Genomic DNA, 14,911 nt, shown 5'->3' on the forward strand with positions numbered 1-14,911 from the left:
TAGTAACATGTTCAGTATTTACTCTGAATGTGGTTTTATTGTTTAGTAACATGTTCAGTATTTACTCTGAATGTGGTATTATTGTTTAGTAACATATTCAGTATTTACTCTGAACGTGGTATTATTGTTTAGAAACATGTTCAGTATTTACTCTGAATGTGGTATTATGGTTCAGTAACATGTTCAGTATTTACTCTGAATGTGGTTTTATTGTTTATTAACATGTCAAGAATTTACTCTGAATGTGGTATTATTGTTTAGTAACATGTTCAGTATTTACTCTGAATGTGGTATTATTGTTTAGAAACATGTTTAGTATTTACTCTGAATGTGGTATTATTGTTTAGTAACATGCTCAGTGTTTACTCTGAGTGTGGTATTGTTTAGTAACATGTTCAAAGTTTAGTCTGGGTGTGGGGTATTGATGCTTAATAACATGTTCAGTATTTACTCTGAATGTGGTATTATTGTTTAGTAACATGTTCAGTATTTACTCTGAATGTGGTATTATTGTTTAGTAACTTGTTCAGTATTTACTCTGAATATGGTTTTATTGTTGAGTAACATGTTCAGTATTTACTCTGAATGTGGTTTTATTGTTGAGTAACATATTCAGTATTTACTCTGAGTATGATATTGTTTTTGGTTGCAGTTTTATGATATAGTGAGGTATTCAGTCTTTGACTCCAGTGTTATGTTTGATATGGTGTTTAGTATTTAGCAGCTGTTCATTCTGATTCAGTGTCCTTTTAAAATCACTCAACATGAGTCAGTTATAGAAGCATGTAAATTTGGAACTAGAAGTGGGACATTCCCGATATTTATGAACACACACACATACACACACACACACACACACACGAGAGAGAGAGAGAGAGAGAGAGAGAGAGAGAGAGAGAGTGCCCAATCTTTGCTGCTCACTGCATTATTTAAGCTGAACTTCCTATTTCTGCATAATACATCTACACAGTCAGGACCAAGGAGACGATGCACACACACTTTTGTAAATGGATACACTTCCTATATTTCTTCTTTTTAATTAGCTTTTCATTCAAACACTAAATTCACTTTTGCATTCAACAAAACACGTTAACACACATAATTTCAGACAGATGGAGTGTGAATTTGAGATCTCTGTCTCGTTATGTAATATAATTGGCTGTGTCATTGTACACTTACACACAGGGATGTGCTCAGTTTCAACCCTGCGTGTGTATAAGGACAGAGAGATGAGAGGTGTGCTAAGGCGAGCATCACTATTAATATTGTACATACTTGCAGTTTGTGAATTAAACAAACCCCTAATCATAAGTATTAAACTGTACAAGCATGAGTGATACCTCAAAATGTGCGGTTGGTACTTTTCTAAGAGATTGGATTTACAATTTTCAACTGGCAGACTATAAAACAGACGGAAAATCCCATTTACTTAATTTGACAAAAGGACTTAAGCATTATCTAGAGACAAGACTATCATAGTGACTAGAGACTTGGAGATGGGCTCTAACCCCTTACCTAAAGTATAAACAATAGTATTAGTGAAACTTGAAAGATTAATCGGAATAGTCCAACGATGCATGCAGAGAGATCATAGCTACATAACCTATATAGCACATGAAAAGATTATAAACATATTTCCATAAAGTATGCAGAGAACAGCAAAGATTTGCTTAAGAATTCCATAGCAACCAAATCCTAATAAAAGAACTCTGCCTGTCTCTCCCTCTCTCCCTCTCTCCTTATGCAGTTTGAGAAATCTAGTGTTTCAGATCTGAAATATAGGGCACTAAAATCCGACATGCTTTGTTGTTTTCCTTTACAACCATGTAAACATATTCATAGGAGTACGTTCTCAATGATAAGCAAACTCTTTGGGATTATTGTATTACAATTAATTCCCTACAAATAAATTGCATTTGTAATATGATATGCAATTTTGCTTTTCCATTTCAACACATTAAATACACGTTACTTTCCGTGTGTGTGTCTCTCTCAGGTGATGGAACTCAAAGGTCAGATGCTTCACTTACCTGAATCCAACTCCATCATGTTCCTGGGCTCTCCACGTGTTGATAGGCTAGAGGAGCTCATGGGGCGGGGCTTACATCTGTCGGACATCCCCATGCATGATGCTACACGTGATGTTATCCTGGTGGGTGTGTCAGGCGACATCATTACGTTTCATTTGACATTTAAATCCACAAAAGAGTTCTGTTACGTCTAGAATTCTCTGTGCAGTTCTTTTGAAAATTCTTAAATCTCTCAAATCTGATTGGATGAGCCACACTGAAACCTGTCGTAAAATAGCTGATATATACACACACCTTTGACTGGGGTTCAGTACAAGTTAAGCTCAATCGACATCATTTGTGATAATGTTTACAAAAACAAAAAAATGTAAAAACAAAAAATACAAAAATGCACTTACAATTGAAGTGAATAGGGCCAGTCCACAAACATCAGAATACACACCGTTTCAAAAGTATAGCCACAAATGCAAACATTTTACATGTTAACATGATTTTAGTGTGATAAATTCACTTACAAATTACTGTGTACAATTAATTCACTATTACAACTTTCTTTTTCATGACAATGTAATGCCGGTAAACCTTGTAATCCTAGTAAGAAATGTTATCACACTAAAACTATTTTAACATGTATATTGTTTACGTCTTGTGGCTATACATTTGAAACAGAGTGTTTTTTAAGCATTTATGGACTGGCCCCATTCACTTCCATTGTAAGTGCCTCACTTTAACTGCAACTTTGCTTTGTTTTTAAATAAACGAGGGACAAGTCGAGGTTTTTTTCTGTTGTAATCAGCATTATGCCACAATTGCTGTTGCTTGAGCTTGACTTGTATTGAACCTGGAATATTCCTTTAATTAATTACAGTTGAAGTCAGAAGTTTACATACATTAGGTTGAAGTCATTAAAACTCATTTTTTAACCACTCCACAGATTCATATTAGCAAACTATAGTATCGGCAAGTCATTTAGGACATCTACTTTGTGCATGACACGAGTAATTTTTCCAACAATTGTTTACAGACAGATTGTTTCACTTTTAATTGACTATATCACAATTCCAGTGGGTCAGAAGTTTACAAACACTAAGTTAACTGTGCCTTTAAGCAGCTTGGAAAATTCCAGAAAATGATGTCAAGCCTTTAGACAATTAGCCAATTAGCTTCTGATAGGAGGTGTACTGAATTGGAGGTGAACCTTTGGATGTATTTTAAGGTCTACCTTCAAACTCAGTGCCTCTTTGCTTGACATCATGAGAAAATCAAAAGAAATCAGCCAAGACCTCAAAAAAAAAAAAAAGAAAAAGAAAAAAAGGTGGACCTCCACAAGTCTGGTTCATCCTTGGGAGCAATTTCCAAATGTCTGAAGGTACCACATTCATCTGTACAAACAATAGTATGCAAGTATAAACACCATGTGACCACACAGCCATCATACCACTCAGGAAAGAGACGCATTCTGTCTCCTAGAGATGAGCGTAGTTTGGTGCGAAAAGTGTAAATCAATCCCAGAATAACAGCAAAGGACCTTGTGAAGATGCTGGAGGAAACAGTTAGACAAGTATCTATATCCACAGTAAAATGAGTTCTATATCGACATAACCTGAAAGGCTGCTCAGCAAGGAAGAATCTACTGCTCCAAAACTGCCAGAAAAAAGCCAGACTACAGTTTGCAAGTGCACATGGGGACAAAGATCTTACTTGATGGAGAAATGTCCTCTGGTCTGATGAAACAAAAATTGAGCTGTTTGGCCATCATTATGTTTCTAGGAAAAAGGGTGAGGTTTGCAAGCCGAAGAACACCATCCCAGCCGAGAAGCATGGGGGTGGCAGCATCATGTTGTGGGGGTGCTTTGCTGCAAAATGCAGGTGACTGGTGCACTTCACAAAATAGATGGCATCATGAGGAAGGAAATTTATGTGGATATATTGAAGCATCATCTTAAGACATCAGCCAGGAAGTTAAAGCTCGGTCGCAAATGGGTCTTTCAAATGGACAATGACCCCAAGCATTCCTCCAAAGTTGTGGCAAAATGGCTTAAGGACAACAAAGTCAAGGTATTGGAGTGGCCATCACAAAGCCCTGACCTCAATCTGATAGAACATTTGTGAGCAGAACTGAAAAAGTGTGTGAGAGCAATGAGGCCTACAAACCTGACTCAGTTACACCAGTTCTGTCTGGAGAAATGGACCAAAATTCCAGCAACTTATTGTGAGAAGCTTCTGGAAGGCTACCCAAAACATTTGACCCAAGTTAAACAATTTAAAGGCAATGCTACCAAATACTAACAAAATGTATGTAAACTTCTGACCCACTGGGAATGTGATGAAAGAAATAAAAGCTGAAATAAATCATTGTCTCTACTATTATTCTGACATTTAACATTCTTAAAATAAAGTAGTGATCCTAACTGACCTAAGACAGGGAATGTTTTCGACAATTAAATGTCAGGAATTGTGAAAAACTGAGTTTAAATGTATTTGGCAAAGGTGTTTGTAAACTTCTGACTTTAACTCTATATTACTTAAAAGAAAAAGAAAATTACAATTATTATTGTTAATTATTAATAAATCTAACTATTTATCCAGTTTTGGTGTATTTATTATATTGCTGTTGTCGGCAAGTTATAAAGGTAATAAGATACTCACGGCCTTGCCTTACTGTGGTTTTCCACGTTAAGGAGGTTAGGCTGTGTTTAGGTGTCTTTATACCTTTAAGCCACCTTTATTCTAAAACTCCAGTGACTGTAGAACATACTAAAAGACTTCCAGAAAAGGCTGATTACATAACGCTTGTCTAATCACTTCTGTTCTGTAGGTTGGAGAACAAGCAAAAGCCCAAGATGGACTGAAGAAACGCATGGATAAACTTAAAGCCACGCTGGAGAAGACCCATCAAGCTTTAGAAGAGGAGAAAAGGAGAACCGTGGATCTGCTATATTCCATATTCCCCGGCGACGTGGCTCAGAGACTGTGGCAGGGACTTCCTGTTCAAGCCAAGAAGTTCGATGATGTCACTATGCTGTTCTCCGATATCGTGGGGTTCACGGCGGTTTGCGCGCAGTGTACGCCCATGCAGGTCATCAGCATGCTGAACGAACTCTACACACGCTTTGACTACCAGTGTGGAATACTGGACGTCTATAAGGTACACACGCAGAATGTTAAAGTGATCATATTCTTCACTTCTGTTGCTTTTTTTATTTTTTTCCAAATTAAAAGGTTTCTTGCTCTATAATTTAGTTTTTCATGGCCCTTTTACACCCTCTCTGTGACAGTTAAACGGGCTGGTTTGTGTACTGTACCTTTAAGAATTATTAAGAATAATTATATGGTAATGGATTCTGTTATGATTGGATAACATCTCTGTGCTGCTATAGTTCATCAGGGCGGGTCAAGTTGCAGGATACTGATTAGTTGTTGATATGTTGGCTGAAAGTGGGCAGTCATATGTTAATGAGCTTGTGGTTGTCAGAATCAGAATGAGCTTTACTGCCAAGTGTTCTCACGTACACAATATTTTTTAAGTGCACACAGAATATAAAACAAGGTAAGAGTGTAAATAGACACAAATAATAGGACATATAACAGAATGGCGTATGTACATGTGCAAGTGGTAATGTATGTGCAAGGTAGGGGTATGTACAGTTATTATATGTAAATATGTGAATTTACATATGTGCATAAGATATTTATTTACATTATTGCACTGTGGGGGAGTCCTGAGGCAGTTTAATTGTTCATGAGGAAAATGGCCTGAGGGTAAAAACTGTTTTTTTTGCCTAGATGTCATGGCGCTAAGTGCACTGTAGCGCCGGCCAGAGGGCAACAGTTCAAAGAGGGAGTGGGCAGGGTCTGTGGGGTCCAGAGTGGACTTGGAGGATGGGCAGGGCAGCACCAATAATCCTCTCAGCAGTCCTGACTGTCCGTTGTATTTTCCTTCTGTCTGATTTGGTGGCTGAACCAAACCAGACATTTATAGATGTACACAGGACAGACTCAATGATGGCTGAGTAGAACTGTGTCAAAACTGCTGAAAATACACATTTGTGTACATGACAGGCTGTTGAAGAGGCGGGGTTAAAACTGACTTAAAATTTTTGACTATTGGCTGCAATCTTACAATAGTCAGTCATTTCAGTGGAAGAGCAAGTTATGACACTTGGATTAAAGATGACAAGGTCAAAACATTATATATATATATAAACATGCATGAGTCTTTCACAATAAGACCAGTAACATGCATTCAGAAAATAAATAGGGTCAATTTTGATTTTATGCTGACTTTAAATACTCCACTATATTAAAGAGCTATAAACAGTGTGGTAAAGAAAGGTTTCAGTGTTTAAAAGCTTTTAGCTTTACAAGCTGATCTATAAGACAACGACAACACATGCACACACACACACACACACACACACACACACACAGTGTGGACCGATACAAGTTCAATGAAAAGGCACTTAGTGAGTGTGTTGATAAATTGACATTATAAAACACCATTCTTCCATTACCGCAAACAAACGTGTGTGTGAATTGCTGATGCCAGCTATAGACCACACACACACACACAAACTCTTTGTCTTTTCTGCTCCCCGTATGTAAATGCCTTGTTGTTGAGATACAGTGTTGGCATCAGTTCGTCTCCAGAGAGAGAGAAATATTCATATTCATGCATCCCTCACCTGCTTTGTGTTAAGTGTTATTCAGTGTTATATCTGACAGCAGCTGCCACCAAGCGTCAAGAGGCCAAATTGAAGTGTGTTTGTGTCGCTTTGAAATAAAGGACGTGTGGGGGTGTGCCTGGGTGAATCTCATGGAGAAATGTCCGGGTCATACTTCACCCTAAATCAAAAGAATTTTTTTTAAGACAGTTTCAATATTTTGGCATTGTGACATTATTTTCATGACAGTTAAACACATTTCCCCCACTAATTCTCATTATGTAAAAAAACAAAAAAACAACAACAAAAAAAAACACATTCTTGTTATACAGTAATGAGATTCATCCTTTTTAAATTAACATCCCGAGACCCGAGCATGACTGCTGTGTGCATTTCCATTTCCCTTTTTGATTTGTATCTAGTAGCACCTAATAAACAAGCAAAAAAATAATACAATTTAAAATGTATGTTCTCATATGTGGACAGTGGGACCAAGTCATGAAATTTTAATAATACTAAGCTATAGAAAGTCCAAATTCTTTATCAAATTGTTTATTATGTTTCCAGAAATGTTGGTTATTCATGTTTTTGAGATGTTATAGACATTACATCAGAAATTAGCATAATTAATTCTGATTCAAAGTAATGTCCAGCATCATCCAATCACTGCCAACCATGTTAAAATAAAATGATACATTATAAATTCTGAATCTATGTACTGATTATCATTGTCTCATGTCTGTCAAACATGTTGAGTGATCCAAACATCATCTGCAGCCTGAAACTGAACTTTTGATCGGATTTTAGGAAAGGATTTTTCATAGAAAGCTAAAGGATGCTCCCTTGCTCACTATTTAGTGAATGACTTAACCTCCAGTGTGCTGTCTGTCTGCACTGGTCTCAGAACAGTTTGAAATGCACCTTATTTTCATCCTAACTCCATATAAAGCCTCTGAAAGCAACATTTTCTGCTTCTGGATGAACCCATTTATACACAGTGAATATAGGAATGCATGTACTAATGTTAATGAATAGAACTTTATTGTACAGTGATAACAAAATAAGATATAACAAAACTGATATTAAAATGAAGTGAAATGACCCACAGATGTGTTAATGTTGAAAGTTTTAACAAGAAGAAATAACTAACATGTTTTTTCAACCTTTGAGAAAATACTGTCCCAAAATCCACGTATGTGGACATCATGTTTATCAGCGTGCTGAAAAAATGAATGAATTTTTTAAAGTGGCATTTCAAACGAAACTAGAGACACTACACTTTACACCCAAACAGGTTTCAATGAAAAAACGTAAAGAGATTTCTTACCAGAGGCACTTTTGTTGGCTCTGCGCACGTAGAAGCACTTCAAGGAAATCAGCGTCATGTTGTTGTATCACGTGACTCGTATGCCTGAAGTTTAACCCTTAAAAGACAGTCTAGAGTCTTGAGAACAGTATTCAGTCAATTTAAATTAGTTTAAATTATGCGTTGCATACAGCAAAGCCAAAATACAACATCCACGCATGTGGACGTGGGGTCGCACGAGGTTAAAATCAGCATAAATGAAATTCAGTAGTACAACAAATACTATCATGACATTAGAGATACCTGGGTAGTTAAAGGAATATTCGGGATTCGATACAAGTTAAGCTCAATCAACAGCATTTGTGGCATAATGATTACCACAAAAAAATTATTTAAACTCGTTTCTAATAAAAAAAAAAGAAGCAAAATTGGAGGTTATAGTGAGGCACTTACAATGGGGCCAATTTTTGGAGGGTTTAAAGGCAGAAATGTGAAGCTTATAATTTTATAAAAGCACTTAAATTATTTCTTCTATTAAAAATCGCGTATGATTTGAACTGTAAAGATGTTAAATCTTTGTGTTTGTTTATCATTATGTCATCATGGCAACAAAGTTATAAAATTGGATATAGCTTTACACAGAAAAGGTTAGTAAGCGATTTTATCACACTAAAATCACGTTAACACATATTGTTTACATCTTGTTGCTATACTTTTGAAACAGTGAGTATTTTAACATTTACAGATTGGCCCCATTCACTTCCATTGTAAGTGTCTCACTGGAACCCATATTTTTGCCACTTTTGAAAGGAAAGGAGGGACGACATGATATACATTTTTGTTGTAATCAGCACTATGCCACAAATGCTGTCGATTGACCTTAACTTGTATTGAACCCAGAATATTCCTTTAATTAGATTCACTTGTCTGTGTATATCAACAGTAAGAATTATCTTATCTTTATCTCTCTCAACAGATTGAAACTATAGGTGATGCGTACTGTGTGGCGGGCGGGCTCCACAGGAAGATTGACAGCCATGCCAAGCCAATCGCCCTCATGGCTCTTAAGATGATGGAGTTGTCAGAAGAAGTGTTGACACCCGATGGGAAGCCAATCAAGGTGAGTCTGAGGGTTTGTTCAGAGTGGCGTACTACCATACTACTCATAGTAGTATGTAGTATGTGTACTGAGCACAGTGTACCAATTTCTGTATCCATGAAATATCTAGATGATTTAGTACTACTTACAGTATACAGTACAACCAGAGCAGACTGTGTGGAATGCTTCATCTATTTCTAGTGTGAAGAATTAACCAGAAGTAAACTCAGCTATGTTTACAACCTTCTTGACTTATTATTTGACCAGAATGACAAAACTGTTTTTTTAGGGTTGTGTTAAGGATCTTATATTTAACAGCTCAATGGAGAGCGCTGGCCTCATTGTAGCGACAGAGTGTAGAATCTAGTCGCCATTGAGATGGCCGAATACTCCAAATGCGTGGCGCTAATTGATCGTTGGGTTGTTGTTTGCTCTCGTTAAGATGGAGTCAATGAGTGAATTGGTGTCTCTGAGAGGCCCATGTGTCTTTTGTGTGTGTGTGTGTGTGTGTGTGTGTGTTAAGAACACTCTGAGCACGTTATGTTGTCTGCATAGTGTAATGAGCACAACACTGATTGTATTTGTTTAAACAAGACAAGATTGGAATATGATGCTGCAAACCGAACAGGGGTTTAAAATCTGTCTGTGAGTGTAGTCGGTTTGCGTGACTGACAGCAACATCACCGTGACAACAAGACCATGAATAATATCAGGGTTGTCGCTGCGGGCAACCATGCATCATCATTAAATGTGTATGTGTTTGTATTTGTGGACTCCACATGACATGGGAACATCAGAAATCCTTTGCCCTTTCGATAACGCTGCTGTTTACAGGCAGCTTAAGGTTCAGTACATGCAGTAGACCTGTGTGTGTATATGTGTAATGTTCAGAAATGTTGCTATAAAATCCACATCCTAACTGAAATGTAACCACATATGTGACATCTTTAGAGTGCACTACATAGACAGTAACAAGTAGCGCTCCTCATGTGAAGGGCACAAAAAACTTGACTTAAAGTTGATTGCAATTGTCTGAAATACACACAAGCATAAAAATCCACACAAAAATATCTGAAAAAATTTGTTCATGTATAATTTGATTTAACTGTTACCTGGTTACTTTCGCTTGATTTACGTGTGAGAATACCCGGATGTTGTGTTGAAGGGACATGACACAGTAAAAACAAAATGTAACATGGAGCAAACTTCACCCGAATAACGTTGCTAACGCATTACCAGAAGTTGATTTGCCAGGAAAAGTAGATAACTAGTAGTAGATTAGAATCACATTTCTACTTTTAAACCCTTCGGCTCGCTTGCCTGCTAGACTTCTAGTTGACTGCTAGATTATTATACTGTATACGTTTATTTCAACAAGCATATTTTATTTTAAATATTGTAAATGTAATTTAAATAAAATTATAAAAAATACAAAATATTGGGGGCCTGGGTAGCTCAGTGGTAAAAGACACTGGATACCACTCCTGGAGTTCGCTAGTTCGCTAGTTCGAATCCCAGGGTGTGCTGAGTGACTCCAGCCAGGTCTCTTAAGCAACCAAATTGGCCCGGTTGCTAGGGAGGTTAGAGTCACATTGGGTAACCTCCTCATGGTCGCTATAATGTGGTTCGTTCTCGGTGGGGCGCGTGGTGAGTTGAGCGTGGATGCCACAGTGGATGGCGTGAAGCCTCCACACGAGCTATGTCTCCATGGCAACGTGCTCAACAAGCCATGTGATAAGATGCACGGGTTGGTGGTCTCAGACACGGAGGCAGCTGGGATTCGTCCTCCGCCACCCGGATTGAGGCAAATCAATACGCGACCACAAGGACTTAAAAGTGCATTGGGAATTGGGAATTCCAAACTGGGTGAAAAAGGAAAAAAAATTATAATATTTGTTTAATGCCATTTTCTTGCTCTAAAGATAACCACTAGATCAGTTATGAGTAGGGTTGGGAACTGACAACCGGTTCTTGTTCAGAACTGGTAAAAAAAAATAAAAACATTTTTAAATACCAAAACCGAATAATTTCCATGACTTTCGGTTCCGTTATTGGTTCTCAAACTTGCCTTCTTCTGCCGATGTGGTCAGTACACCATACTAAAATAGTCTGACAGTGTTTCCTGCTATTACTCTTATGAGCCGTTTCCTAATCAGATATGCTAATTAAAAACACACCTCTTGCAAGAATCTGTGCTGTTAAAATTTGAAATGATCACATCATTTGGTAACAGACTGCTGAGGGCAGTAAATCCAATAAGAATTGCATTTCTCATTTCCAATGGGGATGTCCCGATACCGATAATGTTATTGGAATCGGGTCCGATACCGCGTTCATGTACTCGTGCTCGTGAAAATGCTCCGATATTAAAAAACTATACCATCTGACGTAGGAGTGTCATTCTGTAAACATTCAGCGCAGAAATTAAAATCACTTTATGTCCTAGTGTGATTATTAAACTGCAAAGGCTGCGGTTAAATTAGATAAATATATAGTTTGCGTGTGCTGCACACTTCAAATGTGAATGCTTGTGAATGTGTGGAGCCAGTGTTGTGCTGACATAAAGTGCTTATACCTATTAAAGCTCCTTGACTCATACATGAAAAACACCATCATGATCATTGCAAACTCTGTTTGTAGCAGATGACATTGAGCAGAGCGCTAATTCACTTTGTAGCACACAGCACATACAGACTACATATTTATTTAATTAAATAACAGCCTTTTGCGGTTTTATTATCATACTGGGTCACGTAGCGACCTGCTTTTCTGAAAATGAGAAGCTACCATCAAATACACACATAAACGTGAGGGTTTCAAAATAAAAGCTGCCGCCAAAATAAATTGGATGAACCAATTGACATTTTAAAAACACAACCACGCACGAAAGCCAGAACCAAAGAGGTCTAACACCAAGAAAAATCTCTCTAATAATATTTGCGATTTAAATTTTGCTTGCAATAAATTTTGTTTTATCAGGGTACACGGTTACTTTTCAAAACTTGATCCGACACTGAATGCTCAAGCAGCCTAATTTACACTTAGAAAACTCCTGATGTTGCTATAACAATGCAAAAAGCACATACCAATTTGCTTGAAGTGAAAATCAGTCCTCCTTTCCTGTTTAATTAATCAATCGCACGATCATGCAGAACATCTCAGGTTTTTAAATCCATAAGGATCTCTTTCTCAATGGCAATAACAACAGTGATGACAGCCGACTCATCAGCAAGATCTCACGCTCTTCGCTTTCAAATTACGTATATCATTAAAGCGTGATTGCGTCACTCAAGGCCAGCTAGAAGCCCTGGACTGGGACATATCCTTAAGACCACACCCACAAGAACAAATAAATCAATCTGATTGGCTGATGAATCTGACAATTTGACTTTAGATGCCTATTCATTGCAGTGTTGAGGGATTCGGTGGAAATTCTAAAAGCCTGATGGGGTGGAGCTCAGACTCGCTCACTGATTCGGCTAAGGAGCATGGCTTCCGGCATGCGATTTATGAAACAGTTGTCACACTTTGCTTGTAAGCACCGAGGAATAAATTCTGATTGGATACATTGTTTTTTTACAATTTCTTCATTAAAATGACTAAACATCATTAATGGAACCGTTGAGGAACCAGAATTGTTAAAGTCCTTACGATTCCTGTCCCTACCGAGGTTACATTTCGGTTACAATGCTGCCTTAGAAAATAGCTGCATGTAGACAATAGATAGCAAGGCAGCTCACTAGGTTTTGGAAAAAAGCGATTGCTAATATTACTCTCTCTTTCTCTCTGTAGTTGCGGATTGGAATCCACTCAGGTTCAGTGCTGGCTGGTGTCGTGGGTGTGAAGATGCCACGCTACTGTCTGTTTGGAAATAACGTCACGCTGGCCAGCAAGTTTGAATCGGGCAGTCACCCGCGCTGCATCAACGTCAGCCCAACCACATACCAGTGAGAAAACACACACACAAACACACACACACGTCAGTTTTACTGATGTGTAACTCTGTCACAGTGGAGACAGTCACCCCTGTTTCTATGGCAACCTGCCTCAAGAACGATACTCTGCATTCAAGTGCAGCTCTGAAGATCTGCTCGCACAGATACACACATGTGTGTGTATGCAGGATTCAGAATGCACCAACGTTTGCAGCATTCACCACATACTCGACATGAATAATCAAGCACAGATATACAGAACGCCACTTGTCCACACATTCACACACAAATATATGCACATGCATGCACACACACACCTACACTCACACACGTCCACAACAGTACTAGAGGTCTGCTACCTGACTCAAGCCCGACGGGACCTGACAAAAGATCGGGTTTCGGGACAGGTTCGGGCACATTTTCACAAGCTTAACTAAGGGTTCGGGTTTGTTATTAATTAAAAACAAATTTTTATTATTATTATAAATGCTTTGACAATATATATTTAATATAATGAAGGCTAAATGTATTTAATATATAAAATAATTTTTTAATTTTAACCTAACTTGTTTAGTGCACGCACTCTCACTCATAGACACCCAAAAAAACAGACGAGATAGGGGCTGATAGGAACTAATGTGTTTTAGCATGCATCTACGATGCTTTTGAATTGTTTTTCTATGTACACTCACTGAACACTTTATTAGGAACACTATGGTCCTAATAAAGTGCCCGACGTGGTCTTCTGCTGTTGTAGCCCATTCGCCTCAATGTTCAACATGTTGTGCATTCTGAGATGCTATTCTGCTCACCACAATTGTACAGAGCGGTTATCTGAGTTACCGTAGACTTTGTCAGTTTGAACCAGTCTGGCCATTCTCTGTTGACCTCTCTCAACAACAAGGCATTTCCATCCGCAGAACTGGCGCCATTCATGTTTTGGCGCCATTCAACACAGTAAATTCTAGAGACTATTGTGTGTGAAAATCCCAGAAGATCAGCAGTTACAGAAATACTCAAACCAGCCCATCTGGCACCAACAATCATGCCATGGTCGAAATCACTGGAAATCACTGAAATACAATTTTTTTTCCTATTCTGATGGTTGATGTGAACATTAACTGAAGCTCCTGACCCGTATCTGCATGATTTTATGCATTGCACTGCTGCCACACAATTGGCTGATTAGATAATCACATGAATAAGTAATTGTACAGGTGTTCCAAATAAAGTGCTCAGTGAGTGTAAACCCGAGCTGGATGGACGTCTTTGACCGTCACAATTTTTTCAGCGTCTTCGATAGGACCGCCACATTCTTTAGACACCATGTGAAGTTAAAAACAACTAAAAATTTTGAGACACCTGCGTTCTGTTTTATTTGTTGCGCTGCATCTAGCTGTTTTTAGTGCAGGTGTGACAAAGATTTGACATTCTGAAGAAGTTCAGGTTGCAAAGAATACTTCATGTGACTTACACATGATTGCAGATTGTTCATCACCCAGGAAAGTTTCAGCGCTTGATAAACGGTAAGTCAATGATTTTTCCCTGTTGCTCTGGTGTGCTGGGGGCAGCCGTGTTAAAACTGAATGTTTACTATTACAATAATGTTACGAATTTTGACCACTATGCTTTCATAAAATACAGACTATTGTAACAAATATACTATTGGAGAAAAATTCTAGAGAGAGTGATCGTTTTCGGGTTCGGGCCTCAAATTTGACATACTGGTCAGGTCGCACGTTCTCAGGTATGGGTTCTGTTTGGGCTTCAACTTAATGTCGGTGCAGACAGCTGAGCAGTTCACAAATGTATACATACACACACACATACACACACACACACACACACACACACACACACACACACACTTGCTGTGT

General features: G+C 38.1%; 1 protein-coding gene across 1 annotated transcript in view; it reads left to right on the forward strand.

Moving 5' to 3' along the window:
* The window catches only part of LOC127422587 (guanylate cyclase soluble subunit alpha-2-like), a 52,652-nt gene that overhangs the window by 32,395 nt on the left and 5,346 nt on the right, over window positions 1-14,911 (forward strand). Inside the window, exons 5-8 of the mRNA XM_051666244.1 lie at window positions 1,997-2,152; window positions 4,849-5,178; window positions 8,977-9,120; window positions 12,892-13,046. Coding sequence (XP_051522204.1) covers window positions 1,997-2,152; window positions 4,849-5,178; window positions 8,977-9,120; window positions 12,892-13,046 — 785 coding nt within the window. The remainder of the gene's footprint in view (window positions 1-1,996; window positions 2,153-4,848; window positions 5,179-8,976; window positions 9,121-12,891; window positions 13,047-14,911) is intronic.

The sequence above is a fragment of the Myxocyprinus asiaticus genome, chromosome 31 (assembly GCF_019703515.2).
Source record: "Myxocyprinus asiaticus isolate MX2 ecotype Aquarium Trade chromosome 31, UBuf_Myxa_2, whole genome shotgun sequence".
Lineage (NCBI taxonomy): Eukaryota > Metazoa > Chordata > Actinopteri > Cypriniformes > Catostomidae > Myxocyprinus > Myxocyprinus asiaticus.